Genomic DNA, 27,433 nt, shown 5'->3' on the forward strand with positions numbered 1-27,433 from the left:
CCACAGAATCCCCAGCCTCTGACCTGCTCTTGTAGCCACAGCCTTTATGTGGCTGGTCCAGTTCAGCTTCTGGTCAATGGTAACCCCAGGTTGTTGATAGTGGGGGATTCAGCGATGGTAATGGCATTTAATGTCAAGGGGAGATGGTTGGATTCTCTCTTGTTTGAGATGGTCATTTCCTGGCACTTGTGTGGCACGAATGTAACTTGTCACTTATCAGCCCAACTGCATGTTGTCCAAGTCTTACTGCATCTAGACATGGGCTGCTTCAGTATCTGAGGAGTTGCAAATGGTGCGGAACATTATGCAATCATCAGCGAACATCACTTCTGACCTTATGATGGAGGAAAGGTCATTGATGAAGCAGCTAAAGATGGTTGGACCTAGGACATATATTGATATGAAATTTCTATACTTATGTTGACTTTCAATGGCTGATCGAGCAGTGAGATGGTGAGGAGTGTGCGTATTTTGAGAAATTGGTGGTATACAACATTTCGATTGTTTTATTTTCTTGCCTGCACTATGACGAATTCTGTACTTGCTGTCAGATTTTCATCTCCTCAGCCATAAATATCAGGCAATAACAGAACCTGTGACTACACTTCAAAAAGTACATTAACTGTAAAGCACTTGCGGATGTCCTGAGGTCGTGAAAGGCACGTTTTTTTCTTTCTTTGCTGCTATTAGTTTACTATACTGCTCTGGGGCCTTTACTTTCAATGGCCTTGTTCCCAGCAAATTGATCTTCCAACCCTGTCACTTCCCTGGTATAGTCCCCATCTTTGCAGTCTCAAATTAGAGGGGCATAAACCCAAGATTACCCTATATACAACTGGCCTAGTCATCAATTGTCAGAATTGGTTTGACAAGGTCAAGCTTTGCCATGCCTCACGCTCCTCATTCAAATTTTCCTACCCCTGCTCTCTTAGGCTCTTCTCCACAGCCAACTCTCTAAAATAGGACAGCGGCTAACTTTCTGGAAGAGGATAGCAGTGATCTCATATCACCTCGGATCTGGAGGGAGGGGAAGTCTTGGGTGGTGCGCTAAGGGAAGTAGTTATTTAGGCTGCATGTGAATGAATTCTTGGATGGTTCAATGCCCTTATGAGTAAAACCGCCATTTGGGCAACACTGAGGGAGGAAGTAGAGGTCTCAGGGCTACTCCAATGAACTCCTGGCTGGCCTCCCACCCTCCAAAACCTTTCACCCAAAATCTGCTGCGCTGATCCTATTGCAGACAATGCTACTCACAGATCACTCTTCTTCCATAGTCTCACCTCTCCCAATCTGTAACCTTCTCCAGTCTATGAACCCCCCCTCTGCCCCATTACTGGCAGCAATGGATATGTCCCACTTCCAGAATACCCTCCAAAGCCCCTCCACCCTTCCTTGAAATCAACCTCTTCCAGTGCTTTATGTTGACTACAACCTAATATCTCCTTGTGTGGCACGAGGCCTATTCACCCACCACCCTCCTCTTGCACCTCTGTGAAAGGCGGTGCTTTTCCTGCATTACAGATGCTGTATGAATTACAAGTTGTTATTCGGAAAACGATGTACCTTTCGCGCTTGATACAAAATGATGCAATTCCTGCACGGACTTTGTAACTTTCCCCCCGCCCTCAGCTGATGCAATTTCTCCTCGCACCTAAATAGGTTTGTTGGGTTTGCCTTAAACCTGACGTGGCTCTTCCGGACAGGGCAAGGATGAGAAATAAAGACGGTCCCGTGCGTCGCCTCGAGCTCAGCAGCAGGCGGAACCTTTCAGTCCGGCAGCAGTTGGTTGGGGGGGGAAAGTGATTTGTCGGGCACTGGCGGACTGATGGTTGAGCTCTTTGACGTCACAGTGAGTACAGCATTTTCAAACGGTAACGGTCGCCTAGTCCAGGCCACGCGCCGGGCTGAGGACAAAGGCGTTAAAATCGCGCGTTCAATGGAACAAAATCTGGAGGCAGCCCACGGCAACGAGAGGAGCAATAACCCCCGTTTTCGTGGTTTCTTATTGCGCCACTGGCCTTAAATAGATGGTGCCAGATAGCCCATTTCTGTGCTCTTAAAATCCTATGTTCTGCCTGTTAACCACGCCAGGTTTATTCAGTTTTGTTTTTAAAGTCTTATTTCGACGTATTTTCACTAAACATGACGCGCTAGCGTTTAAAAGAGGGGAGACTGTTGTCTTTAGATCATGTCTCCTTTTAACATTCCCACTGAAAGTAAACTACCTGGTTTGCGTGTAACCTCGCAAATTTGCGTCTTAAAACTGCACTGTAGATTTGTGACGGTTTCCACCCCGCCAACAGATTGTGTTTCCTGTTGCTCATCATTATTTTTTGGTAGCTAGAGAATCACTTGCAATGGCTGCTCTTCCTGCTTCCATACCGTTACCTCTAGTGAGCCCTCAGGAATAGTCTCTTGCCTATTCCGCATCTACATGCTACCCCTCGGCGACATCATCGAAATCACAACTCTAGTTTTCACACATACACTGACAACACTCAGCTCTACTTTATCACCACTTCTCTTGACACCTTCACTGTTGCTAAATTATCACACTGCTTATCTGACATCCAGTGCTAGGTGAACAGAAATTTCCTCCAATTAAATATTGGGAAGACTGAAGCCATTGTTTTCAGTCTCTGCTTCGAACTCTGTTCCCTAGCTACTGACTCCATCCCTCTCCCTGGCAACAGTCTGAGATTAAGCCAGTCTGTTTGCAACTTTGGTGTCACATTTGACCCTGAGATGAGCTTCCGACCTTTTTGTGAAATCACTAAGAGCATCTACTTCCACCTCTGTAACTTTGCCTCTATCTCAGCTCATCTGCTGAAACCCGTTTTCATGCCATCGTTAGCTCTAGACTTGACTGTTCCAACACACTCCTGGCTGGTCTCCCACATTCTATTCTCCATAAACTTGAGGTCATGCTCATGTCTAACTCAGACCAAGTCCCATTCCCCTATCACCACTGTGCTCGCAGACCTACATTGAGTCCAGGTGACTTGATTTTAAAATTCTCATCCGTTTTCAAATCCTTCCGTGACCTCGTCCCTCCTTATCTCTGCAATCTCCTCCAACCCCACTACACTCCAAGATATCTGTGCTCCTCTAATTTCAGCTTCTTGTGCATCTCTGATTTTAATTGCTCCATGGTTGGTGGCCATGCCTTCAGTTGCCTTGGCCCCAAGCTCTGGAATACCCTCCCTACACCTCTCCACCTTGCTTTCCTCCTTTTTAAGACACTCCTTAAAATCTACCTCTTGTATCTCCTTTTGTGGCTGGGTATCATACTTTGTTTTATAATGCTCCTGTAAAACGTCTTAGGACATTTATTGTAATTAAAGGCGCTATACAAATATAAGTTATTAATGCAGCAATCCTGCTGCCTTTAAAGTGGCACTGGGGGAGAGCTCAGCAAATTAACTGTTTGTACTGTTAACCCAGGGGACCACAAGTTGGGCATAAATAATTGGAATGCTTATAGCTAAAATAGTTCTAAAGAAAAGCAAGTGTTCAGTAGATGCACAACTGTTTTTTTTCTGTTTTTTTTTAAAGTTTATGCCAAGATTAAGAAGTAGCAATAAATAAAAAGGGAATGACGATCAAAAGATTTAAATAGTAAAGAATGGCAACTTGGGAGGAATGGAATGAAAACAACTGAGTTAAATTCCTCTCCAAATGGGAAGGTGCCTGTCTTTTAATCGTGACCAAAAAATATCATGTTCAAAGCCACATTTTCACCGGTGGGTCATTAATTCTGAAGGTAAACAGGCAGATTCCTGTAATAACTTGTATTTATATGGCACCTTATGATCCAGCAAAACATCCCAAGGTACTTGATAAGAGTGTTAGCAGACAAAGGGGACACAGTGGTATGAGGAGAGGTGACCAGAAGCTTGGTTGTCGAGGTAGATTTTAAAGTGTATCTTAAATAAGGAGAAAGAGGTGGAAAACTTATGGAGGAAATTCCAAAGCTTTGGACTTTGGCAGCTGAAGGTACAGCTTCCTATGGTGGAATAAAGAAATTTGGGGATCTGCAAAAGGCCAGAATTTGAGCAGTGCAGAGATCTAGGTCTGGAGAAGGTTACAGAGATAGGGAGGGGGAAGGTCAATGAGGGATTTGAAAACAAGGACAAGAATTAATAAATTGAGGTATTGCTGATTTTTTTTTTAAGAGGGATTTTACTTTGCTAGAATCTTATGCCAGACCATTATAAGGTACAAATAGCTGTCCTTTTTCTTGCAATTGAAGCACCTATGTTGTTTTTGAGACCAGAATCAGTAGTTTTCTCTTTCCCAGCAATATGAGTTTTGACCCATTGGTTAGACTGCTTTGATACAATTTTTTTCCCTCTCAGAACAGCTGCAACATGTTGCATGAACAAAGTTTACATAGTTCTCAAATGGTACTTGTAATGTAGGGCTGAAACTGGAGAAATATAAATGTATTTAAAATATATGCAATACAGAGATTCAGAATTATTGGCAAATTGGAGGTTATTTGGATTGCATTTCCAGTGGCCTGTCTGTTCTGTGGTTGGGGGGGGGGGGTCTATGCCCCAGGATTAGTGAAACTTGGGCAACAGCCTCTGGAAATCAGGGATGAAAACACATAAATATGTATTCAGGGCTCCGTGCTTTTTTTAAATAAAAAAAGCACTATTAATTCAGGGATGTGAGCGTTGCTGGCAAAGCAAGCATTTATTAACCATCCGTTGCTGTCCTTGAGAAGGTGATGGTGAGCCGCCACCTTAAACCAGTGCAGCCCGTGCACTGCTAGGCAGAGAGTTAGAACATGAGTGTAAGACTTAAGAGCAGGAGTAAGCCAAATGGCCCATCAAGCCTGCTCTGCCAGTCATTTAAGATTATGTCTGATAATGACCATCTCCAACAAGAGATAATCTAACCATCTCCCCTTCACATTCAATGGCACTACCACCACTGAAACCCCCACCATCAACATCCTGGGAGTTACCATTGACCAGAAATTTAACTGGACCAGCTATAAAATACTGTGGCTATAAGTTCAGGTCAGAGACTGGGAATTCTGCAGCGAGTAATTCACATCCTGACTTCCCAAAGCCTGTCCTCCATCTCCTAGGCACAAGTCAGGAGTTTGATGGAATACTCTCCACTTGCCTGGCTGAAAGCAGCTCCAACAACACTCGAGAAGCTCGACACCATCCAAGACATAACAGCCCGCTTGATCGGCACTCCCCCCACCACTGGCGTATAGTGGCAGCAGTGTGTACCATCTACAAGATGCACTGCAGCAACTCGCCAAGGCTCATTTGACCGCACTTTCGAAACCCGTGACCTTTACCACCTAGAAGAACAAGGGCAGCAGATGCATGGAAACACCATCACCTGTCAATTCCCTTCTAAGTCATACACCATCCTGACTTGAAACTATATCGCCATTCGTTCAGTGTTGCTGGGTCAAAATCATGGAACTCCCTCCCTAACAGCACTATGGGTGTGCCTACAGCACTTGGCCTGCAGCGGATCAAGAAGGTTGCTTATCACCACCTTCTCCAGGGCAATTAGGGATGGGCAACAAATGCTGGCCTTGCCAGTAATGCTCACATAACATGAACGAATATGAAAAAAAACCCTCCACTTTCTATTTCCACATCCCTTGATTCCAGAATTTTGACCCAGTGATGATGAGGGCGATATATGTCCAAGCCAGGATGGTGTGTGACTGGGGGGGGGGGAGAAATCTTTGAGGTGGTGCTGTACTTGTATGCCTGCTACTTTTGTCCTAGATGGTAGAGGAGATGGGTTTTGTAGGTGTGTTCAAAGAAGCCTTGACCAGTTGCTACAGTGCATCTTGTAGGTATTTACTCCAGCCCCAAGATGCTAGTCATGGAAGGAGCCTACTTTGACTTGGATTGTACTGAAGTAAGAATTGCTGTTGAAGCTCTGTACGTTTGTCAGCCCACATTATGGGCTCAAATCTGCAGTGGGATGTGAACCAATGGCCTTATCTATGTGCACTCTTTTTGGTGGTGTGGGAATTTACCTTGCATTGAGGTTTGCCAATCTGTGACTAAGCTCTCTGGAGTTGGATATGGAGGGAGGGCTGTGAGGGTGAGGTGGGTGGGTGCATGGTGATGACATTATGAGGTGAGAGTGTACTCCATATTGATCAAACAGAAAGTATACTTGTGATTTTCTTTTTCTCAGTCATTTGGCTTGGAAGCTAACTTAAACTTGGTAATGAGTTTCTAGGTATTTCAGAAACCTGACAAACAAAATTGAGTAGATTCTTCTTACCCATTTGCACTGTTAAAAAGTACTCTCTCTAATTTTCTATAATGTTGCAACAAAATAAAGCTTTTGGCTTTTGATCTTTCTGTCTTTATGTTTGATCTTTAATGGTAATTGAGTGATGTCTTCTTTACCACTTGTTTACAATAATTCCCATGACCAGTTTCTTTTGTGGGACATTTGATCTTGAGTCTCAACATTTGAACGTAATATTTTATGTTTTGTGACCGGTTCTGCCTCTTGTCTCATTCATAGGTGCTGGCCTAAACCTCTTCACAGGAGTAGTTTAGAATTTAACCTTCTGGGCATCAGTCTTATTTATGACCAAGAAGACTGATCAAGATCCTAGTGGAGTCTTTTTTTAGGCAAATTCTGTTTTGGAATGTAATGTTAAGAAAACAGCCTGATTTGGAAGCTGTACTTGATGTGGTTCAACTTTTTAAATTTATTGTTGAAGATTTAATTGGTTCCTTTTATTGCAAAACTTATACCACCACATATAACTAGTAACTTCGTGAATTGTATTCACACTATTCTAAGCACGTTGCAGTTATTTTAACATATTAGCCCTTGAAAACAGTCACATTTCTAAATCGGTAATGTTATAGTTTCCACATAACCTAAACCTAGAGAATTAATAAGGGAAAATAAGGAGATGGCAGATGATTTAAACAAGTTAAAGATAGTATCAAACTTAAAGAAAAAACATATAATTGCGCAAAGATGGGTGCCTGGTCAGAAGATTGGACAGAATATAAAAAGCAGGAAAGAACAACTAAAAGATTAATAGGGAAAAGTTAGAGTACGAGAGAAAGCGAGAAATATAAAGACAGATAGTAAGAGTTTTTATAGATATTTAAAAAAGAGTTAACAAAGTGAACATTGGTCCTATAGAAAGTGAGTCTGGGGAATTAATGAGGGAAAATAAGGAGACGGCAGATGAATTCAACAGGTATTTTGCATCGGTATTCCCATAGAGGATCGAAGTAACATCCCAGAAATAGCTGTAAATCAGGAAATGGAAGGGAGGGAGGAACTCAAGAAATTACAATCACCAGGGAAGGGCTACTGAGCAAATTGTTGGAGCTGCGAGCTGACAGGTCCCCAGGTCCTGATGGACGTCATCCTAGGGTTTAAAACGAAGTGACTAATGAGATAGTTGATGTATTGATTTTGATTTTCCAAAATTCCCTAGATTCGGGGAAAATTCCATTAGATTGGAAAATAGCCAAGGTAACTCCTTTTTTATTCAAAGAGCGAGGGGACAGAAAGCCGGAAACTACAGGCCAATTAGCTTAACATCTGTCATAGGAAACATGTTGGCAGCTATTATTAAAGACGTTATAGCAGGGCACTTAGAAAAAATAAAGGTAATCAGGCAGAGTCAACATGGTTTTGTGAAAGGGAAATCATGTTTAACCAATTTATTGGTGTCCTTTGAAAAAGTAACATGTGCTGTGGATAAAGGGGAACCTGTGGATGTACTGTATTTAGATTTCCAGCAGGCATTTGATAAGGTGCCACATCAAAGGTTATTGCGGAAAATAGAAGCTTGTGGTGTAGGGGTTAACATATTGGCATGGATAGAAGGTTGGCTAGCTAACAGTAGGCATAAATGGGTTATTTGCTGATTGGCACGTTTTAATGAGTGTTGTGCCACAGGGATCAGTGCTGGGCTTTAACTTTTTACAATTTGTATAAATGACTTGCGTGAAGGGATAGAATGTATGGTTGCTAAATTTGTTGATGACACAAAGATAGGTAGGAAAGTAAGTTGTGAAGAGGACATAAGGAGGCTACAAAGTGATATAGCTAGGTTAAGTGAGTGGGAAAAGATCTGGCAAATGGAGTATAATGTGGGAAAATGTGAAACTGTCCATTTTGGATGGAAGAATAAAAAAGAAGCATATCATCTAAATGGTGAGAGATTGCAAAGCTCTGAGATGCAGAGGGATCTGGGTGTCTTAGTGCATGAAACGCAATAGGTTAGTATGCAGGTACAGCAAGTAATTAGGAAAGCTAGTAGAATGTTGTCATTTATTGCGAGGGGAATTGAATACAAAAGTAGGGAAGTTATGCTACAGTTATATAGGGCATTGGTGAGACCACATCTGGAGTGATGTGTACAGTATTGGTCTCCTTATTTAAGGAAGGATGTAAATGTGTTGGAAGCAGTCCAGAGAAGGTTTACTGGACTAATAGCTGGAATGGGCGGGTTGCCTTATGAGGAAATGTTAGGCTTATATCTGCTGGAGTTTAGAAGAGTAAAAGGCGACTTGATTGAAACATATAAGATTCTGAGGGGTCTTGACAGTGTGGATGTGGAAAGGATGTTTCCTCTTGTGGGAGAATCTATAACTTGGGGTCACTGTTTAAAAATAAGGGGTTGCCCATTTAAGAGAGAGATGAGGAGAAATTTATTCTCTCGGGATCGTGAGTCTTTGGAATTCTTCCTCAAAAGGCAGTGGAAGCAGAGTTGTTAAATATTTTTAAGGCAGTGGTTGATAGATTCTTGATAAGTAAGGGGGTGAAAGGTTATCAGGGTTGGCGGGAATGTGTAGTCGAGGTTACAATCAGATCAGCCATGATCTTGTTGAATGGTGGAGTAGGCTTGAGAGGCCGAGTGGCCGAGACCTCCTCCTTATTCGTATGTTTATATGTAAACTTGTAAACCCATTCCTCAGCTGTTTTGTATTGCAGTTTTTGCTACTTCCATCATAAAAGGCATGCCCCATTGCCGCAACTCTTTCCACCAAGTCACTTACAACAGCACTTTCAACTCCCAGCTGCTTATCCTATGGCCCTCTGTTTGCCACGATATTTCTTCAGCTACTGATTTGCCCAATCACACGTTCAACTCTGAAATGAGAACAGAAAGTGCTGGAAATACTCAGCAGGTTGGGCAGCATCTTTGTAGAGAGAAACAGTTAACGTTTGATGCCCTTGTCCCCAGTAAAAGTGCAACACTCTCCCACTCTGGTCATTCTCTTGCTACTGTCCTGTCTTTTCTCTCTCAAATCCAAGGAACATTGATTTGAACATATATGATGCACAACTGATTTATCCATTCATCACCAGATCTGGTTGAACCACATCAAGTACCATCAGGCCAAGCTTACCTCTGCCAACTGCCCACTACTCCAACAATGAGGATGAGACTGGAATTAATAATGGGAAACAAGGAAGTTGTGGAGACTTTGAATAAGTATTTTGTATCTGTCTTCACATTAGAAGACAATATCATGAGGCAAAAGGGAGAGAGGAACTTAACTATAAGTATCATTAGGGAAAATTAATGAGACTAAAGGCTGACAAGTCTTCTGGACCTGATGGCCTGCATCTTAGGCTTTGAAAGAAGTGGCTGCAGAGTTAGTGGATGCATTGGTTGCAATCTTCCAAAATTCGCTAGATTCTAGAAAGGTCCCAGCGGATTGGAAAACTGCAGATGTAATACCCCTATTCAAGAAAGGAGAGAAACAGAAAGCAGAAAACTATAGGCCAGTTAGCCTAAGATCATTCATTGGGAAAATGCTGCAATCTATTATTAAGGAAGTAGTAGCAGGACATTTAGAAAATCATAATGCAATCAAGCAGAGTCAACATGGTTTTATGAAAGGGAAATAGTGTTTGACAAATTTTATTAGATTTCTTTTGTGGGTGTAACAAGCAGGGTGGATAAAGGGGATCCAATAGATGTGTATTTGGATTTGCAAGAGGTATTCAGTAAGGTTCCACATAAAAGGTTACTACACCAGATAAGAGCTTGTGGTGTTGGGATGGATAGATGTTGGGATAGCGTGGATAGAGGATTGGCTAACTAACAGGAAACAGAAAGTCGGGATAAATGGGGCAAACTAACTAGTGGAGTGCCACAGTGATCAGTGCTGGGGCCTCAACTACTTCTTTCTGATCTACATTGATGACTTGGATGCAGGGACCGAATGTATTGTCAGATTTGCTAATATGAAGATAGGTAGGAAAGCAAGCTGTGAGGAGGACACAGAATCTGCAAAAGAATATAGATAAGTGAGTGGGCAAAAATTTGGCAGATGAAGTATAAAGGGAAAATAGGTTATCCACAGTGGCAGGAAAATAGAAAAACAGAATATTTACATGGAGAGAGACTACAGAATGCTGCAGTACAGAGGGATCTGGGTGTCCTTGTACATGAATCACAAAATGTTAGCATGTAGGTACGGCAAGTAATTAGGAAGGCAAATGGAATGTTGGCCTTCAGTGCAAGGGGATGGAGTATAAAAGTAGGGAAGTCTTGCTACAACTGTACATACAGAACATTGGTGAGACCACACCTAGAGTAATGAGTATAGTTTTAGTCTCCTTACATAAGGAGGGATGTACTTGCATTGGAAGCTGTTCAGAGAAGGTTCACTAGGCTGATTCCTGGGATCAAGGGGTTGTCTTATGAGGAGTGGTTGAGCAGATAGGCCTATACATATTGGAGTTTAGAAGAATGAGAGGTGATCTTATTGAAACATATAAGATTCTGAGGGGGCTTGACAGGGTAGATTCTGAGAAGATGTTTCCCCTCATGTGGGAATCTAGAACTAGGGGTCACAGTTTAATAATAAGGGATCTCCTATTTAAGATGCAAATGAGGAATAATTTCTTCTCTGTGGGTCGTTGATCTTTGGAATTCGCTACATGAGAGAGCAGTGGAGGCTGGGTCATTGAATATATTTAAGGCTGAGTTAGACAGATTTTTGATCTGCATTTGAGTAGAAAGGTTACAGGGGCAGGTGGGAAAATGGAGTTAAGGCCACAATCAGATCAGCCATGATATTGAATGGCGGAGTGGGGTCGTATGGCCACCTTTTGCTCCTCTTTCTTAAGAATGAAAATATAACCTCCAGCTTTTCTGTACTACCAACAGTCTCCTCAAACCCGTAACCCCTCTTACCTCCAATAAGTACAAAGAGCTCGTGGAATTATTTTTCACTAAGAATGAGACCATCCATTTAGCTGCCTCCAATGCGTTCCTCCCTTCTCTTGGCTTACCAAGCCAAACTTCCCAGAAGGTTCCACCCCTACCCTAACCTAGAACTTGCACCTTTCTCTAGTTTTTCTCCTATTGTACCTCATGCCCTCTTCAAACTCATCTTGCCCATGAAACCTACCTCATGGTCTTTTGACTCTCTTACCACTAAACCTGCTTTCCTTTCCCCATGCAAGCTGATATTGTAAACGTTTCCCTCTTCTTGGGTACTGTTCCCCTACGTTTCAAATCTTCAGACAGTGTGTTCCAGATTCCAACCACCCTCTGCGTGAAAACATTTCTCCTCAACTCCCTTATAAACCTCCTGCCCCTTCCCTTAAATCTATGCCCCCTGGATGTTGACCCTTCCGCTAAGGGAAAAAGTTTCTTCCTATCTATCCTATCAATGCCCCTCATAATTTTGTATACCTCAATCAGGTCCCCCCTCAGCCTTCTCCGCTCCAAGGATAACAACCCCAGTCTATCCAGTCTCTCTTCATGGCAGAAATGCTCCAGCCCAGGCAACATCCTAGTGAATCTCCTCTGCACCCTCTCCAGTGCAATCACATCCTTCCTATAGTGTGGTGACCAAAACGGAACACAGTACTCCAGCTGTGGCCTAACCAGCTTTTTATACAGCTCCATCGTAACCTCCCTGCTCTTGTATCTAAGCCTCTGCTAATAAAAGCAAGTATCCTGTATGCCTTCCTAACCACCTTATCTACCTGTGCTGCTGCCTTCAGTGATCTATGGGCAAGCACCCCAAGGTCCCTCTGACCTTCTGTACTTCCTAGGGTCCTACCATCCATTGTATATTCCCTTGCCTTGTTAGTCCTCCCAAAGTGCATCACCTCACACTTCTCAGGATTAAACTCCATCTGCCACAGCTCCACCCATCTTACAAGCCCATTTATATCTTGTATTCTAATGCTACCTCACTCTTTACGACACGTCCAATTTTCTTGTCATCTGCGAACTTACTGATCATGCGTCCTATATTCACGTCTAAATCATTAATGTACACTACAAACAGTAAGGGTCCCAGGACCGATCCCTGCGGTACCCCACTGGTCACAGGCCTCCATTCGCAAAAACAACCCTCGACCATCACCCTCTGCATCCTTCCACTAAGCCAATTTTGGATCCAGTTTGCCAAATTACCCTGGATCCCATGGGCTGTTACGCTCTTAACCAATCTCCCATGCGGGACCTTATCAAAAGCCTTACTGAAGTCCGTGTAGACTACATCAACAGCTTTACCCTCATCTACACATCTAGTCGCCTCACTGAAAAATTCAATCAAATTTGTTCGACACGATCTCCCCCTGACAAAGCCATGCTGACTATCCCTCATTAATCCCTGCTTCTCCAAGTGGAGATTAATTCTGTCCCTCAGAAATTTTTCCAGTAATTTCCCTACCACTGACGCTAGACTCACAGGCCTATTATTACCTGGTTTATCCCTGTTACCTTTCTTGAATAATGGTACCACATTCGCTGTCCTCCAGTCCTCTGGTACCTCTCCTGTGGCCAGAGAGGATTTGAAAATTTGTGTCAGAGCCCCCCGCTATCTCCTCCCTTGCCTCACATAGCAGTCTGGGATGCATCTCATCTGGGCCTGGGCATCTAGGCCACCTTTTAAGCCTGCTAATACTTCCTCCTTTTCAATGCTAATTTGTTCAAGTATATCACAACCCCCCTCCTTGATCACTACACCTACATCGTCCCTCCCCATAGTGAACACTGATGAAAAGTAATCATTCAAAACCTGACCTGTGTCCTTCAGCTCCACACACAGATTGCCTCTTTGATCTCTAATGAGCCCCACTCTTTCCCTGGTTATCCTCTTGCCCTTAATATACTTATAAAACTCCTTGGGATTTTCCTTTATCTTGTCTGCCAGTGTTTTTTCATGCCCCCTGTTTGCTCTCCTAATTACTTTTTTAAGTACCCCCTACACTTTCTATACTGCTAGGGCCTCCGCTGTTTTCAGCGCTCTGAATCTGTCATAAGCCTCTTTTTTTTTTTTTCCTGATCCAATCCTTTGACATCCAGGGTTCCCTTGACGTATTGGTCCTACTCTTCACCTTTACGGGAACATGTTGGACCTGAACCCTCATTATTTCCTTTCTGAATGACTCTCACTGGTCTGATGTAAACTTTCCTAGAAGAAGCTGTTCCCAGTCCACTTTGGCCAGATCCTGTTTTATCATATTGAAATCTGCCTTCCCCTCCCAATTCAGTGCCTTTATTTCTGGTCCCTCTATGTCCTTTACCATAACTCCCTTAAATCTTAGAGTTATGGCCATTATGCCCAAAATGCTCCCCCACTGTTACTTCTACTACTTATCCAGCTTCATTCCCTAGCATTAAGTCCAGTACCGCTCCTCCTCTTGTAGGACTTTCTACGTGCTGGCTCAGAAAGCTCTCCTGTATGCATTTTAAGAATTCCGCCCCCTTTAAGGGCGGCACAGTGGCGCAGTAGTTAGCACCGCAGCCTCACAGCTCCAGGGACCCGGGTTCGATTCCGGGTACTGCCTGTGTGGAGTTTGCAAGTTCTCCCTGTGTCTGCGTGGGTTTTCTCCGGGTGCTCCGGTTTCCTCCCACAAGCCAAAAGACTTGCAGGTTGATAGGTAAATTGGCCATTATAAATTGTCACTAGTATAGGTAGATGGTAGGGAAATATAGGGACAGGTGGGGATATTTGGTAGGAATATGGGATTAGTGTAGGATTAGTATAAATGGGTGGTTGATGTTCGGCACAGACTCGGTGGGCCGAAGGGCCTGTTTCAGTGCTGTATCTCTAATCTAATCTAATCTTAAGCCTTTGCACTAATACTATCCCCTCTAATATAGGGAAAGTTGAAATCGCCTACTATTATTACCCTATTATTTTTGCACCTGTCTGAGATTTGCCTACATATCTGCTCCTCTATCTGTCCCTGATGGTTTGGAGGCCTGTAGTACCCTCCCAGTCAAGTGATTGCCCCCTTTTTGTTTTTAAGTTCTACCAATATGGCCTCATTAGAGGAACCTTCCAAGATATCATCCCTCCTTACTGCAGTAATTGACTCCTTGATCAACCGTGAAATGCCACCACCTCTTTTACCCCCTCCCCTATCACATCTGAAGATTCTATACCCTGGGATATTGAGCTGCCAGTCCTGTCCTTCCCTCAATCATGTCTCAATAATATCATATTCCCATGTGTTAACACCCTCAATTTATCTGCCTTACTAGTAAGACTCCTTGCATTAAAATACATACAATCCAGCTTTGCATTATTTGCTTGAGCCTTAACAGCTCTATATTTACTCTGCACTCCAGACTGACTTAGCTTCTTTTCTGTATTTGAATGTACATCACCCCCTACTGTGCTTCCGCTCTGTATCCCATTCCCCTGTCAAATTACTTTAAACGCCGCCCCCCCCAACAGCTATCAAACCTTCCAGCAAGGATGTTGGTCCTGTTCCGGTTCAGGTGCAACCCATCCAACTTGGAGAGATCCCACCTATGCCAGAAACAGGCCGAGTGATCCAGGAAACTAAAGCTCTCCCTCCTGCGCCATCTCTTCAGCCATGCATTCATCTGCTCTAACCTCTTATTCCTATACTCACTAGCCTGTGGCACTGGGAGAAATCCAGAGATTACAACCTTTGAGGTCCTACTTGTTTAAATCTGCTACCTAGCTCCCTGAATTCTTTTTGCAGGATCAGTTAAGACTACTAAAAATACGCGATGTGACAACGCTAGCATGCAAACGCGATAAACACACAAATAGAGAGGAGGAGAAAGAATTAAAGGGGAATGTTTGAAGTAGTAGATGGAATTCAGTTACTGGTTTTGGGTTCGATGTAAAGTCTTTGAAGTTAAGTCATGCAGTTTTCGTTGGGGCCCAGTGCACGCTTTCAAACTTGTTTAGCTGGTACCAGAAGGCTGCAGGGTCCTCTGTCTTGAGGCTTAAGTTACTTCCGTGGGTCCCTGTAACTTTGCGTGAGAAAAAGAGAGTGAGACCTTGCTTCTCTTTGATCTTCAAAAAGCAGTCTATCTCAAAACTTTTCTGTGAGCACAATTGAATCAATTCCCAGGTTGGCCAGCAGGTTAGTCATGTGACTAGCTCCTTGTTTGAAACCGCCTCACCTGCGAGGTTTGTGGATTCCTCAAAGCTTACTAGACACTCATAGTGGAGTGGAGTGCTAGCTCTTGCACGGACAACGACTCTCAATGTCTTTTGGTCATCAATATTGACAAAACCCATCTGGCAAATTGAATCAGGGAGTACTCCCATTGCCTCTCCATGCAACTGTCTTTCAGAATGCAAATGTGCAGCCATGTTTTCAGCCACTGCTCTGTGGTCTTTTTAAAACAAGTTATGTTCAATGTCCAGTAAGCGTTCAAATAGTGTCTCGTATGATGAAACCAATATGTTTCCATTTGGCAGATGTGGTTTCTGTCACAAGACGTTCTGCCCACCACACTTCTGGTGTTGGAGCAGACCTCTAAGAAATTTAGGACTAATATTTTGAAGCAATTCCATTTTAAAACATTACTACTGTACACTAATTTTTTTTTTTTAAAGCGTGTAAATTAATTCTCTCATTGCATCTGGAAGCAAACATTTCAAGCAGCCTGCCTAAAACTGACCTATGGAAGGGTGACAATGATATTGGAAAATGTGCAATATCCTGTAGGCACTAATAGACAAACTAGGCAGATTTCACACTGGGCAACTATTTCAGATATCCAGGACTGGGATGATTATACAGAAAGCACATTTCTGAAATGGTTTAAATGCTAACACAAATCACTTACGCACAGCACTCTAAACAAATACAGACGATTATTCATGGAACTCCTTTTTCCAACTTCAATTTATTTTTGAGTTGGTGAACAAATATGCAGGCATGTGGCAGGCCCAGTCGATGCAGCTAGTTTGCCTGAAGGATATTCTTAATATTTGTACATTTGGGGGTGGCAGCAGGACTTGGGAAATCTCTTGCAGAAAATGAACAATTCACCCAGTGTCTTTGCTCTGTTATTTAATCAAGACATGCTGACCAAAACAGGGATAACTTTAGACAGCTTCCCAAAACATCCATTTTAAGGAGAAATTGCATTCCATAAACTGAAGCAGGTTGCCTGTCTTTTCTTTTCCCCCTCAAAAGGGAGCATTGTTCAAATAATGATCTGATATTCCTCATTTTAAAACATCTGTTTATCCTTTGCTGTAACAATATCCAAATGTATTCTTGTCTTAATCCTGTCCTTTACTAATGGTTTTCTTTTAACAAAAGAATTTCTGTCTGTTCATAACTGGTATCCTGAAGAAGTTATTGTTGCAATATCTCAGAGCTTTGTTTGAATTATTGAAGCAATTCTACTGTCTTATTTGTGAATATCTGAGCATAAGGTAGCATGGAAACAGGATTATATTTTTGCAATTCAGTGTTAGAAATCTCAAAGGCAATAATTTTAGAATGAAATATTGAATACCTGAGAGAGATTTACAGGCTAGAATATAAACACTGCTCCGAGACTACACCTTGTCAGTGATGAGGGGAAGAAAAATTAATGCTTTTAAGGATGAATTTTTCATTTAGAAAATGCAGTTAAAACACTTGAGGTCCTGAAATTACATCATGGGATTATGGTGTACAGTGCTTAAGGAAATTTGAAATTCCATATTCTGCTATTTACACAGATGTTAGCCTATTTATTTCAAAAGGGCTGATGCATCCTCTAAAATAGAGGGAGAAATTTCAGACAAATCCTTATGTTAAGCGATCGATAGTTAGTTTCTCACAATGCAATTTCAGGGCCTTAGTCAACTACAGTCTCTGCATCTGTAGTTGAACTTGGCTGTATGTCTGATTGCCTTACATCACAACTGTTTTGATGTCCACACTGAGTAGAAGTTGAAGAGCCAGCTCTGGCAGTTTGCCCCTTGTGTTATAATGAATTGCAATTTTACCTGTTCATTTATTTGTATCATATCCAAAATACCCCTTTGTGGTTGACTAGATGTCTGGTCTGCAGCAGAATGGCTGAATTAATGGAAGGTTTTCTTTCTTGTTCATGATATACGCTCACAGCTGCTTTCACCATTCTGAAAGAAATTTCCCATACAAGGTAGTGCTCAGGACTTCTGCAGAGTCCTAGAACTTTTGACGTATGCCTGTAGACTTTTTAATCTTCTAATAGTGAGAGACTATGGATAGAATTTTTGTTCCCGAGTTCCGATCCCACCATCAGGATTAAATGTGGGCAGGAAACCCAGAAAAGCCAGCGGTGGGACCTCCAGGGAAATTTTTGAGCAGGCAGCCAATTAAGAGGCCCAGAGGATGGCAGGCAGGCTCCGCAACTGGGAGGGCCAATGGGAGCGTCTGAGGCTGTGTGCGGCCGGCAGCCCCACTGGGAGAGGTGGACCTGTGAATGTAGGTGGCAGAACGAGAGGGTGCCTCAAGATCAAGGTGCCTTCTGAAGACTTTTTAGAAAGTTTAAAAATAAAATGTGGCCACAGATGCTCGGTCATCATTATGGAGGAGTAGCCCTTCCACAGGGTGGCCTGTGGCTGCAGTTGTCACCCTCTGGCGCTGGTGGGGAGGTAGAATTAAAGGAAGCCTGCTGTCAGGAAGCCACTCCATCCATCCGCTGGGCTTCAGCCTCAGTGGGGAACCTGTTATCTGTCTGGAAAATTCCAGACGGTATGTGAGTGCCCTCTAAAAGCACTTTAATTAGCCTTAATGGCTAATCGCTGCGGGCAGGCACTTTTGTCACTTGCCCCCCACCCCCCCACCCCCCCCCCCAATGCCAGAAGCAGGCTCACTGAAAACAGGCCGGAGGTGGAAACCTGCCAGCAGACCGGCACACCAATCAGTAGCGCAAAGTTGCCGGCACACCCACCTCTGGCCTCGCTGCCTTCGCAGAATGAAGTCCAGCCCTGCATGTAGCAACATTATTTTGATTATAACTTGTTTAATGCCACCCTCTATGACTCAATTTGAGTGTTATTTTACACTTTAAAAAAAAAATGGAGTAGGATACTTCACTTTTGCTTCTATCTCTTGTGTAAAGGTCCACGATGACTGAGTGGGTAGAAGCACAGAATGCTGCACATCTGTAGTGGTTGTAGCACTTCCTCAGGCATTTTTGATGTCCATTAAGTGCTTGAATCAGTTTTTTTTTTTAAAATGACTGCATCAAAGACAAATATCATTCCTCCGTTCAATCTTTAGAGCTGTAGTTTTGGTCTTTGATTTTAATTTTTCCTGATTTCATCTCTTCAAATATTTATAAAAATGTGCACAATGCCTTGAATTTGTATCAGGAACCAGAATTGAAAGTAAATGCATAAAGTTCAATGAGTCAAACAACAATGCTTTGTCATTGCTGACTGATTACAGCTGAAATCCACAGTGCATATGCCAAGAGTGGAAGAATTGATACTCTTAATTCTGCTGAATTTCTGTTCATTTTTCATATGGCATATGGTGCGCTCATTACTACTTGATATTTATTTCAGATATGGTGGAATCTGCCTCCCTGCTATTGCACACAAATTTTTCCAGCTTTATTTAACTTGTTTGTCTAACTTCCCTATCGAATAAGATGGCTTTTAAAGTCCTGGTGGGTAGCGAAAAGGTTATACTTCATTGGACAAATGCGAGTTATTTAAGGAAAGCCAGCTGGAGTATTTTGAGGAGGTAACAGAGGGTTGATGAGGGCAATGCTGTTGATGTGGTGTACATGGACTTTCAAAAGGCATTTGATACAGTGCCACATAATAGACTTGTGAGCAAACTTGTAGCTCATGGAATAAAAGGGATCATAGCAACATGGATATGAAATTGGCTGAGTGACAGGAAACAAAGAGTAGTGGTTAATGAATGTTTTTCAGGCTGGAGGAAGGTTTGTAGTGGAGTTCCCCAGGGATCAGTGTTGGGACCCTTACTTTTGCTGATTTATATTAATGACCTAGACCTTGGTGTGTAGGGCACAATTTCAAAGTTTGCAGATGATACGAAACTTGGAAGCATTGTGAACAGTGAGGAGGATAGAGTAGAACTTCAAAAGGACATAGACAAGTTGGTGGAATGGGCAGACAGGTGGCAGATGAAGCTCAATGCAGAGAAATGTGAAGTGATTCATTTTGGTAGGAAGAACATGGAGAGGCAATATAAAATAAAGGATACAATTCTAAAGGGGATGCAGGAGCAGAGGGACCTGGGTGTTTATGTGCATAAGTCATTGAAGGTGGCAGGACAGGTTGAGAGAGTAGTCAATAAAGTGTACAGTGTCCTGGGCTTTATTAATAGGGGCATAGAGTACAAGAGCAAGGAAGTTATGTAAACTTGTATAGACACTCGTTCGGCCTCAGCTGGAGTATTGCATCCAGTTCTGGGCACCACGCTTTAGGAAAGACGTGAGGGCATTGGAGAGAGTACAGAAAGGATTCACAAGAATGATTCCAGGGATGAGCAATTTCAGATATGAAGAAAGGTTGGAGAAGTTAGGACTGTTTTCCTTGCAGAAGAGAAGGCTAAGAGGTGATTTGAAAGAGGTATTCAAAATCATGAGGGGTCTGGACAGAGTAGATAGAGAGAAACTGTTCCCACTCGTGAAAGGATTAGAACAAGAGGGCACAGATTTAAAGTATTTGGTAAGAAAAGCAAAAGTGACATGCGGAAAAGCTTTTTCACGTAGCGAGTGGTTAAGTTCTGGAATGCGCTGCCTGAGAATGTGGTGGAGGCAGGTTCAATCGAAGCATTCAAAAGGAAATTAGACAGTTGTATGAAAAGGAAGTATGGGTTATGGGGAGAAGGCAGGGGAACGGAACTGAGGGAATTGTTCTTTTGGAGAGCCACGATGTGCAGAATGGCTGCCTCCTGCACTGTAATGATTCTGTGAGTTGTCTTTCATGGACTAGAAAAAAAAAAAGTCTTGAATGCGCTCAGTGGTGACCAATCCTATTGCTAGTTTTTAATTCCTTGAATGCTCCTATTTCTCTGCATAAGGTATTGAAAAAAATATCTGGGAGCCCACTGGATCTTAACCCTTTCTGTGTAGCGTTAAGACCATTTTGTGCTGCAGAATGGCTAAAGGAGCCCTTTTTCTGACTTAAAGTAAAAGTGGGCAATAAAATACCTGGAGAATGGTGAAACTATTTATTTTACTAGTATGGTAGATTATTCCTTTTAACTGGCTGCAGGGTAAAGGTAATCCTTTTTACCTGATACCTGACCAAGAGGAGGACAGTCCTTGTCTTGATGGATAGTTGGGTGCACATATTTTAAATTGCCAGACTTGTTGGTTCTGCTTTTCTTGCCGGCTATAAAAACCTCTTGCCATTCCTTCTAAGTCTTCTGAACATGCCTAATTGGCAGGCGCCCCTTACTATATAAAACCTGTGCAATTTTTTAAATATTTAAAACAATGAACTTCCCATCACAATTAAGTGATTGTTTGTATAGATAACAATTTACACTAAAGTTAGACATAGCCAACAGAATGAAAAATTTGTAGTAGTGTACATACTAGTAAGGTTGAGTTGGATAGGTGATGGCGCCGAAAGGATTGAGCAGAGCAGAATTTGCTTTTTACCAATGTGTTGTTAAACTGAAATTTCTTGCGTCCGTTAGAATTTTTACTTTTGATGAAAAGATTAATACATGTGTGCTGTGTAACTTCAGGGGTGTGCTATTGTAATTTCAGGTAGAAGTGACAGTTCTGCAGCTAACTTCATTGCTGAATACAATATTAACAGATCCAAAGAACCGTTGCCACTGTTTGTCCACTGACGGTGGGAGTCATGTATTCCAGACGGCGAGGAGTGAACCTGGGACTTTTTCTGTTATTAAGCCAGATAATCCAAGTGGGATTTGATAATATTCCACCTGTTACTCTGATAACAATGGTGCTGAACGTCTATTTTTTCTTATCACCAATTAAGCCATTATTGGATGTTTGCATCAGTGTGCATGAAACCTGGAATAGACGAGATTGGAAACGTCTGTTTTTTTCACCATTTCACCATGCCGATGACTGGCACTTGTATTTCAACATGGTGTCTATGCTATACAAAGGGATCCAATTGGAGCAAAGGCTTGGCAGCAAATGGTTTGCCTACATGTTGTCTGTGTTCTCTCTAATGACTGGAGTTGTCTACTTGGTGCTGGAAATGCTCCTCACAGAACTGATGAATGACCATTCATATAAAGTGCAATGTGCAGTTGGTTTCTCAGGTAAGGAAATTTACTACTTGCTGAATTTTACACTCATTTAGATGAACTATTAATGAGGCAAAACTTTAGCCACTCGCCTTTTTGCGCAGTCTGAAAGGGAATGCCTCAACTACTATTTAGATACGAACATACGAATTAGGAGGAGTAGGCCACTCGGCCTCTCGAGTCCGCTCTGCCATTCAGTACGATCATGGCTGATCTGATTGTAACCTCGATTCCACATTCCCGCATACCCCCGATAACCTTTCACCCCCTTGCTTATCAAGAATCCACGTATCTCTGCCTTAAAAATAATTAAAGACTCTGCTTCCACTGCCTTTTTGAGGAAGAGGGTTCCAAAGACACTCAACCCTCCTGAGAGAAAAAAATTTCTCCTTATCTCTGTCTTGAATGGGCGACCCTTATTTTTAAATAGTGACCCCTAGTTCTAGATTCTCCCATAAGGGGAAACATCCTTTCCACATCCATCCATAAGACCCCTCAGGATCTTATGTTTCAGTCAAGTCACCTCTTGCTGTTCTAAATTCCAGCGGATACAAGCCTAGTCTGTCCAGTCTTGCCTCATAAGACAACCTGCCCATTTCAAGCATTAGTCTGGTAAACCTTCTCTGAACTGCTTTCAACACATTTACATCCTCCTTTAAATAAGGAGACCAATATTGTACACGGTACTCCAGATCTGGTCTCACCAATGCCCTGTATAACTGAAGCATAACCTCTACTTTTATATTCAATCCCCCTTGCAATAAACAATAACATTCTATTAGCTTTCTAATTACTTGCTAAACCTGCATATGACCCTTTTGCAATTCATGCATGAGGACACCCGCATTCCTCTGCATCTGAGTTCTGCAATCTCAATCTAACCATTTAGATAATATGTTTCTTTTTTATTCTTCCTGCTAAAATAGACAAAATTACATTTTGCCACATTATACTCAATTTGCCAGATCTTTGCCCACTCACCTATCCTATCTCTATCTCTTTGTAGCCCCTTATTTCCTCTTCACAACTCACTTTCCTACCTATCTTTGTATTATCAGCAAATTTGGCAACCATACCTTCGGTCCCTTCATCTGAGTCATTTATATAAATTGTAAAAAGTTGAGGCCCCAGCACAGATCCCTGTAGCACACCACTCGTTACATCTTGCCAACCAGAAAATGACCCATTTATGCCTACTCTCTGATTTCCTGTTAGCTAGTCAATCTTCTATCCATGCTAAAATGTTACCCCCTACACCATAAACTTTTATTTTGCGCAGTTACCTTTGATGTGGCACCTTATCAAATGTCTTCTGGAAATCTAAGTACAGTACGTCCACAGGTTCCCCTTTATCCACAGCACATGTTAGTTCTTCAAAGAACTCCAGTAAATTGGTTAAACATGATTTCCATTTCACAAAACCATGTTGACTCTGCCTGATTACTTAGAATTTTTCTAAGTGCCCTGCTATTATGTCTTTAATAATAGCTTCTAAGACAGATGTTGAGCTAACTGGCCTGTAGTTTCCTGCTTTCTGTCTTCCTTTTTGAATAAAGGAGTTACATTCGCTATTTTCCAATCTAATGGAACCTTCCCCCGAATCTAGGGAATTTTGGAATATTTAAAACCAACGTATCAACTATCTCACTAGCCACTTCTTTTAGGACCCTAGGATGAAGTCCATCAGTATCCATGGACTTGGCAGCCTGCAGCTCCAACAATTTGCTTAGTACCACTTCCCTGGTGATTGTAATTTTCTTGAGGTCCTCCCTCCCTTCCATTTCCTGATTTTTACAGCTCATCTGGGATATTACTTGTATTCTCTATAGTGAAGACTGCTGCAAAATACCTGTTCAATTCATCTGCTGTCTCTTTATTTTCCATTTTTAATTCCCCAGATACACTTTCAATAGGACCAACGCTCATGTTGTTCACTCATTTCCTTTTTCAAATATCTATAGAAACTCTTACTATCTGTTTATGTATTTCTAGCTAGCTTTCTCTCATATAATTTTTCCTTCCTTCTCAATCCTTTAGTCATTCTTTGCTGTTTTTAATATTCTGTCCAATCTGCTGACCTGCCACCCATCTTTGCACAATTATATGCTTTTTCTATAAATTTGAAACTATCTTTAACTTTTTTTAGTTTACAATGGATGGTGGGTCCTCCCCTTGGAATTTTTCTTTCTCGTTGGAATGTATCTATTCTGCATATTCTGAAATATCCCCTTTAAATATCTGCCACTGCATCTCTATTGACCTATCCCTTAACCTATTTTGCCAGTTCACTTTAGCCACCTCTACTTTTCATGCCCTCATAATTGCCCTTATTTAAAATTAAAATGCTAGTCTTGTACCCATTCTTCTCTCCCTCAAACTAAATGTAAAATTCAATCATATTATGATTGCTGCTACCTAGGGGCACCTTCACTGAGGTCATCAATTAATCTTATCTCGTTGCACAATGCCATGTCTAGTATAACCTTTCTCTGGTTGGCTCCAGAACTTGCTGTTCTAAGAAACTATCCCGGAAACATTCTATGAACTCTTCATCTAGGCTATCTTTGCCCATCTGATATTTCCAGATTAAAATCCCCCATGATTATCGCCATACCTTTCTGACAAGCTCTCATTATTTCTTCCTCTATACTCTGTCATACTGTGTGGTTACTGTTGGGGAGCCTGTACACCACTCCCATGAGTGATTTCTTGCCTTTATCATTTCTCATCTTGACCCAAACTGCTTCCACATCCTGGTTTCCTGTACTTAGATCATCCTTCTCTAATGTGCTAATACCATCATTAATTAATAGAGCCGCCCCTCCACTTTTTCCTAGCTTCCTGTCCTTCCTAAATGTCATGTACCCTTCAATATTCAGGACCCAATCTATGTCATCCTGCAGCCATGCCTCTGTAATGGCAATCAGATTGTACTTTCAAAATAAAGGCTGACTTTGAAGGAATGAGGCATAAATTGAGCTGAATTGTTAACAAATAAACGTACAGACACATAGTGGGAGGTATTTGGTACAACACAAGACCAGTACATATTCCTAAAAATCAAAAGCTCCACTTGTGTAATTAGGCAGTCATAGTCAACAATTGAGATAAGATACAGTATAAAGATAATAGAAGAGGCTCGCACAAATGCAAAGTAGAGTGGAAATCTCATAAAGAGCTATTAAAAAAACAACAAAGGTAGTAAGAGCTGCAAAAGGAAATGTAAGAAAAAAAACTTGCAGTGGATAGAAAGACTAAAAATTTATATCAATTTATTAAGAGAATGGATAAGGAAAATGTGGTCCCATTAAAGACCTCTGCTGTAATCAACAATAGAAAAAATGCCAGATTTGTTAAATGAGTACTTTGCATCCATCTTCACAGGAGAGGAAGTGGGCAAAATATCAGTGGTACAAGGGAAATGAAAAATAAATCAAGCAGAGAAACTTACTGGATTTATTTTAAGTAAACGAAAAAGGAGAAAATAATGAGACTTTGGATAAATCGCCAAGACCTGGTGGTTTCCACCCCAGGGTATTAAAAGGAGTAGGTAAAGAAATTGCAAATGCATTGGTTGTAATCTTCCAAAGCTTTCTTGATTCGGGGGTTGTGATATTGGATTGGAAAATTTCTAGGATCTCTCCATTATTTAAGAAGGTTGGGAGCAGGATCCCAGGTAACTACAGATCTGTTGGCCTGACATTATAGGGAAGTTTCTAGAATCTGTCATTAGGGATAGACTGACCTAGGAGCTGGACATATTTGAACAGATCATAGAGAGTCAGCATGGATTTGTGAAGGGTAAGTCGTAATTGACTAATTTAGTTTAATTTTTTGTGTAAGTTACTAACATGGTAAATAAGGGAGTGTATATGGAAGAAGGAATTTTCCTCCACACGAGATCAGATGGCAGGTTGTTCAACCTGGCCCGTCTAAGAGCGAAGACCAAAGTACGGAAGGCCCTCATCCGGGAACTCCTCTTTGCTGATGAATCTGCATTAACATCCCACACAGAAGAGTGTCTGCAGAGACTCATCAACAGGATTGCGGCTGCCTGCAACGAATTTGGCCTAACTATCAGCCTCAAGAAAACAAACATCATGGGACAGGACATCAGAAATGCTCCATCCTTCAATATCGGCGATCACGCTCTGGAAGTGGTTGAAGAGTTCACCTACCTAGGCTCAACTATCACCAAGAATAGGAGAGCGATAGTGATAGGAGATTCAATGGTTAGAGGAACAGACAGGATATTCTCTGGTCGCGAACGAGACTCCCGGATGGGGTGTTGCCTCCCGGGTGCCAGGGTCAGGGATGTCTCGGATCGAGTCTACGGGATTCTTAAGGGGGAGGGGGAGCAGCCAGAAGTCGTGGTACACATTGGTACCAATGACATAGCTAGGAAAAGGGATGAGGACCTGAAAAGCAAATGTAGGGAGTTAGCTTGGAAGCTAAAAGGCAGGGCGAGCAGGATCGTAATCTCAGGATTGATACCGGTGCCACGTGCTAGTGAGGCTAGAAACAGAGAGCGAGTGCAGCTGAACATGTGGCTACAGAGCTGGTGTAGGAGGGAGGGCTTCAGATATGTGGATCATTGGGATACCTTCTGGGGAAGGTGGAATCTGTACAAGAAGGACGGGTTGCATTTGAACTGGAGGGACACCAATATCCTGGGTGGGAGTTTTGCTAGCGCTCTTCGGGAGGGTTTAAACTAGTTTGGCAGGGGGATGGGAACCGGAACTACAGATCAGTGGATGGGGTAGCTGTTGAACAGGCAGATACAGAGTGCAGAGAGTCTGTGAGGAAGGTTAGACAGTTGACAGGGCAAAGTTGCAGCCAGTATGATGAGTTGAAGTGTGTCTATTTTAATGCAAGAAGTGTCAGGAATAAAGGTGTTGAACTTAGAGCATGGATCAATACTTGGAACTACGATGTTATGGCCATTACGGAGACTTGGATATCACAGGGGCAGGAATGGATGTTGGATGTTCCGGGGTTTAGATGTTTCGAAAGGAATAGGGAGGGAGGTAAAAGAGGTGGGGGAGTGGCATTGCTAATCAGGGATAGTATCACAGCTGCAGAAAGGGAGGTCGTCGAGGAGGGTTTGTCTACTGTCATTATGGGTGGAAGTCAGAAACAGGAAAGGAGCAGTCACTTTATTGGGAGTTTTCCATAGACCCCCCAATAGCAACAGAGACACGGAGTAACAGATTGGGAGGCAGATTTTGGAAAGGTGCAGAAGTAACCGGGTTGTTGTCATGGGTGATTTCAACTTGCCCAATATTGATTGCAACCTCCTTAGTGCAAATAGTTTGGATGGAGCAGTTTTTGTCAGGTGTGTCCAGAAAGGTTTCCTGACTCAATATGTAGATAGGCCGACTAGAGGGGAGGCTATGTTGGATTTGGTGCTTGGCAACGAACCAGGCCAGGTGGCAGATCTCTCGGTGGGAGAGCATTTTGGTGATAGTGATCACAACTCCCTGACCTTTACTATAGTCATGGAGAGGGACAGGAGCAGACGGGGTGGGAAAATATTTAATTGGGGGAGGGGGAATTACAATGCTATTAGGCAGGAGCTGGGGAGCATAAATTGGGAACAGATGTTCTCAGGGAAATGCACGACAGAAATGTGGAGGTTGTTTAGGGAGCACTTGCTGCAACTGCTGGATAGGTTTGTCCCGATGAGGCAGGGAAGGGATGGTAGGGTGAAGGAACCTTGGATGACAAGAGATGTGGAACAGCTAGTCAAGAGGAAGAAGGAAGCTTACTTAAGGTTGAGGAAGCAAGGATCAGACAGGGCTCTAGAGGGTTACAAGGTAGCCAGGAAGGAACTGAAGAATGGACTTAGGAGAGCTAGAAGGGGACATGAAAAAGTCTTGGTGGGTAGGATTAAGGAAAATCCCAAGGCTTTCTACACTTAGGTGAGGAACAAGAGGATGGC

The 27,433-nt window shown here is 42.4% G+C and overlaps 1 protein-coding gene across 7 annotated transcripts in view; it reads left to right on the plus strand.

Annotated features, from left to right (window-relative positions):
• The first annotated feature begins 1,661 nt into the window (after positions 1-1,661).
• Positions 1,662-27,433, plus strand: part of rhbdd1 (rhomboid domain containing 1) — a 145,719-nt gene continuing 119,947 nt past the window's right edge. For 3 of the 7 annotated variants that reach the window (XM_068042495.1, XM_068042498.1, XM_068042499.1), the window contains exons 1-2: positions 1,663-1,849; positions 20,978-21,507. In XM_068042495.1, the coding sequence (XP_067898596.1) occupies positions 21,075-21,507 (433 nt within the window). In that variant the 5' untranslated portion in view covers positions 1,663-1,849; positions 20,978-21,074. Of the gene's footprint in view, positions 1,850-20,977; positions 21,508-27,433 lie in introns of all 7 variants that reach the window. The other 4 variants (XR_010975991.1, XM_068042497.1, XM_068042496.1 and 1 more) reach the window with 3 other exon arrangements.

The sequence above is a fragment of the Heterodontus francisci genome, chromosome 11 (genome assembly GCF_036365525.1).
Source record: "Heterodontus francisci isolate sHetFra1 chromosome 11, sHetFra1.hap1, whole genome shotgun sequence".
Taxonomy (NCBI): domain Eukaryota; kingdom Metazoa; phylum Chordata; class Chondrichthyes; order Heterodontiformes; family Heterodontidae; genus Heterodontus; species Heterodontus francisci.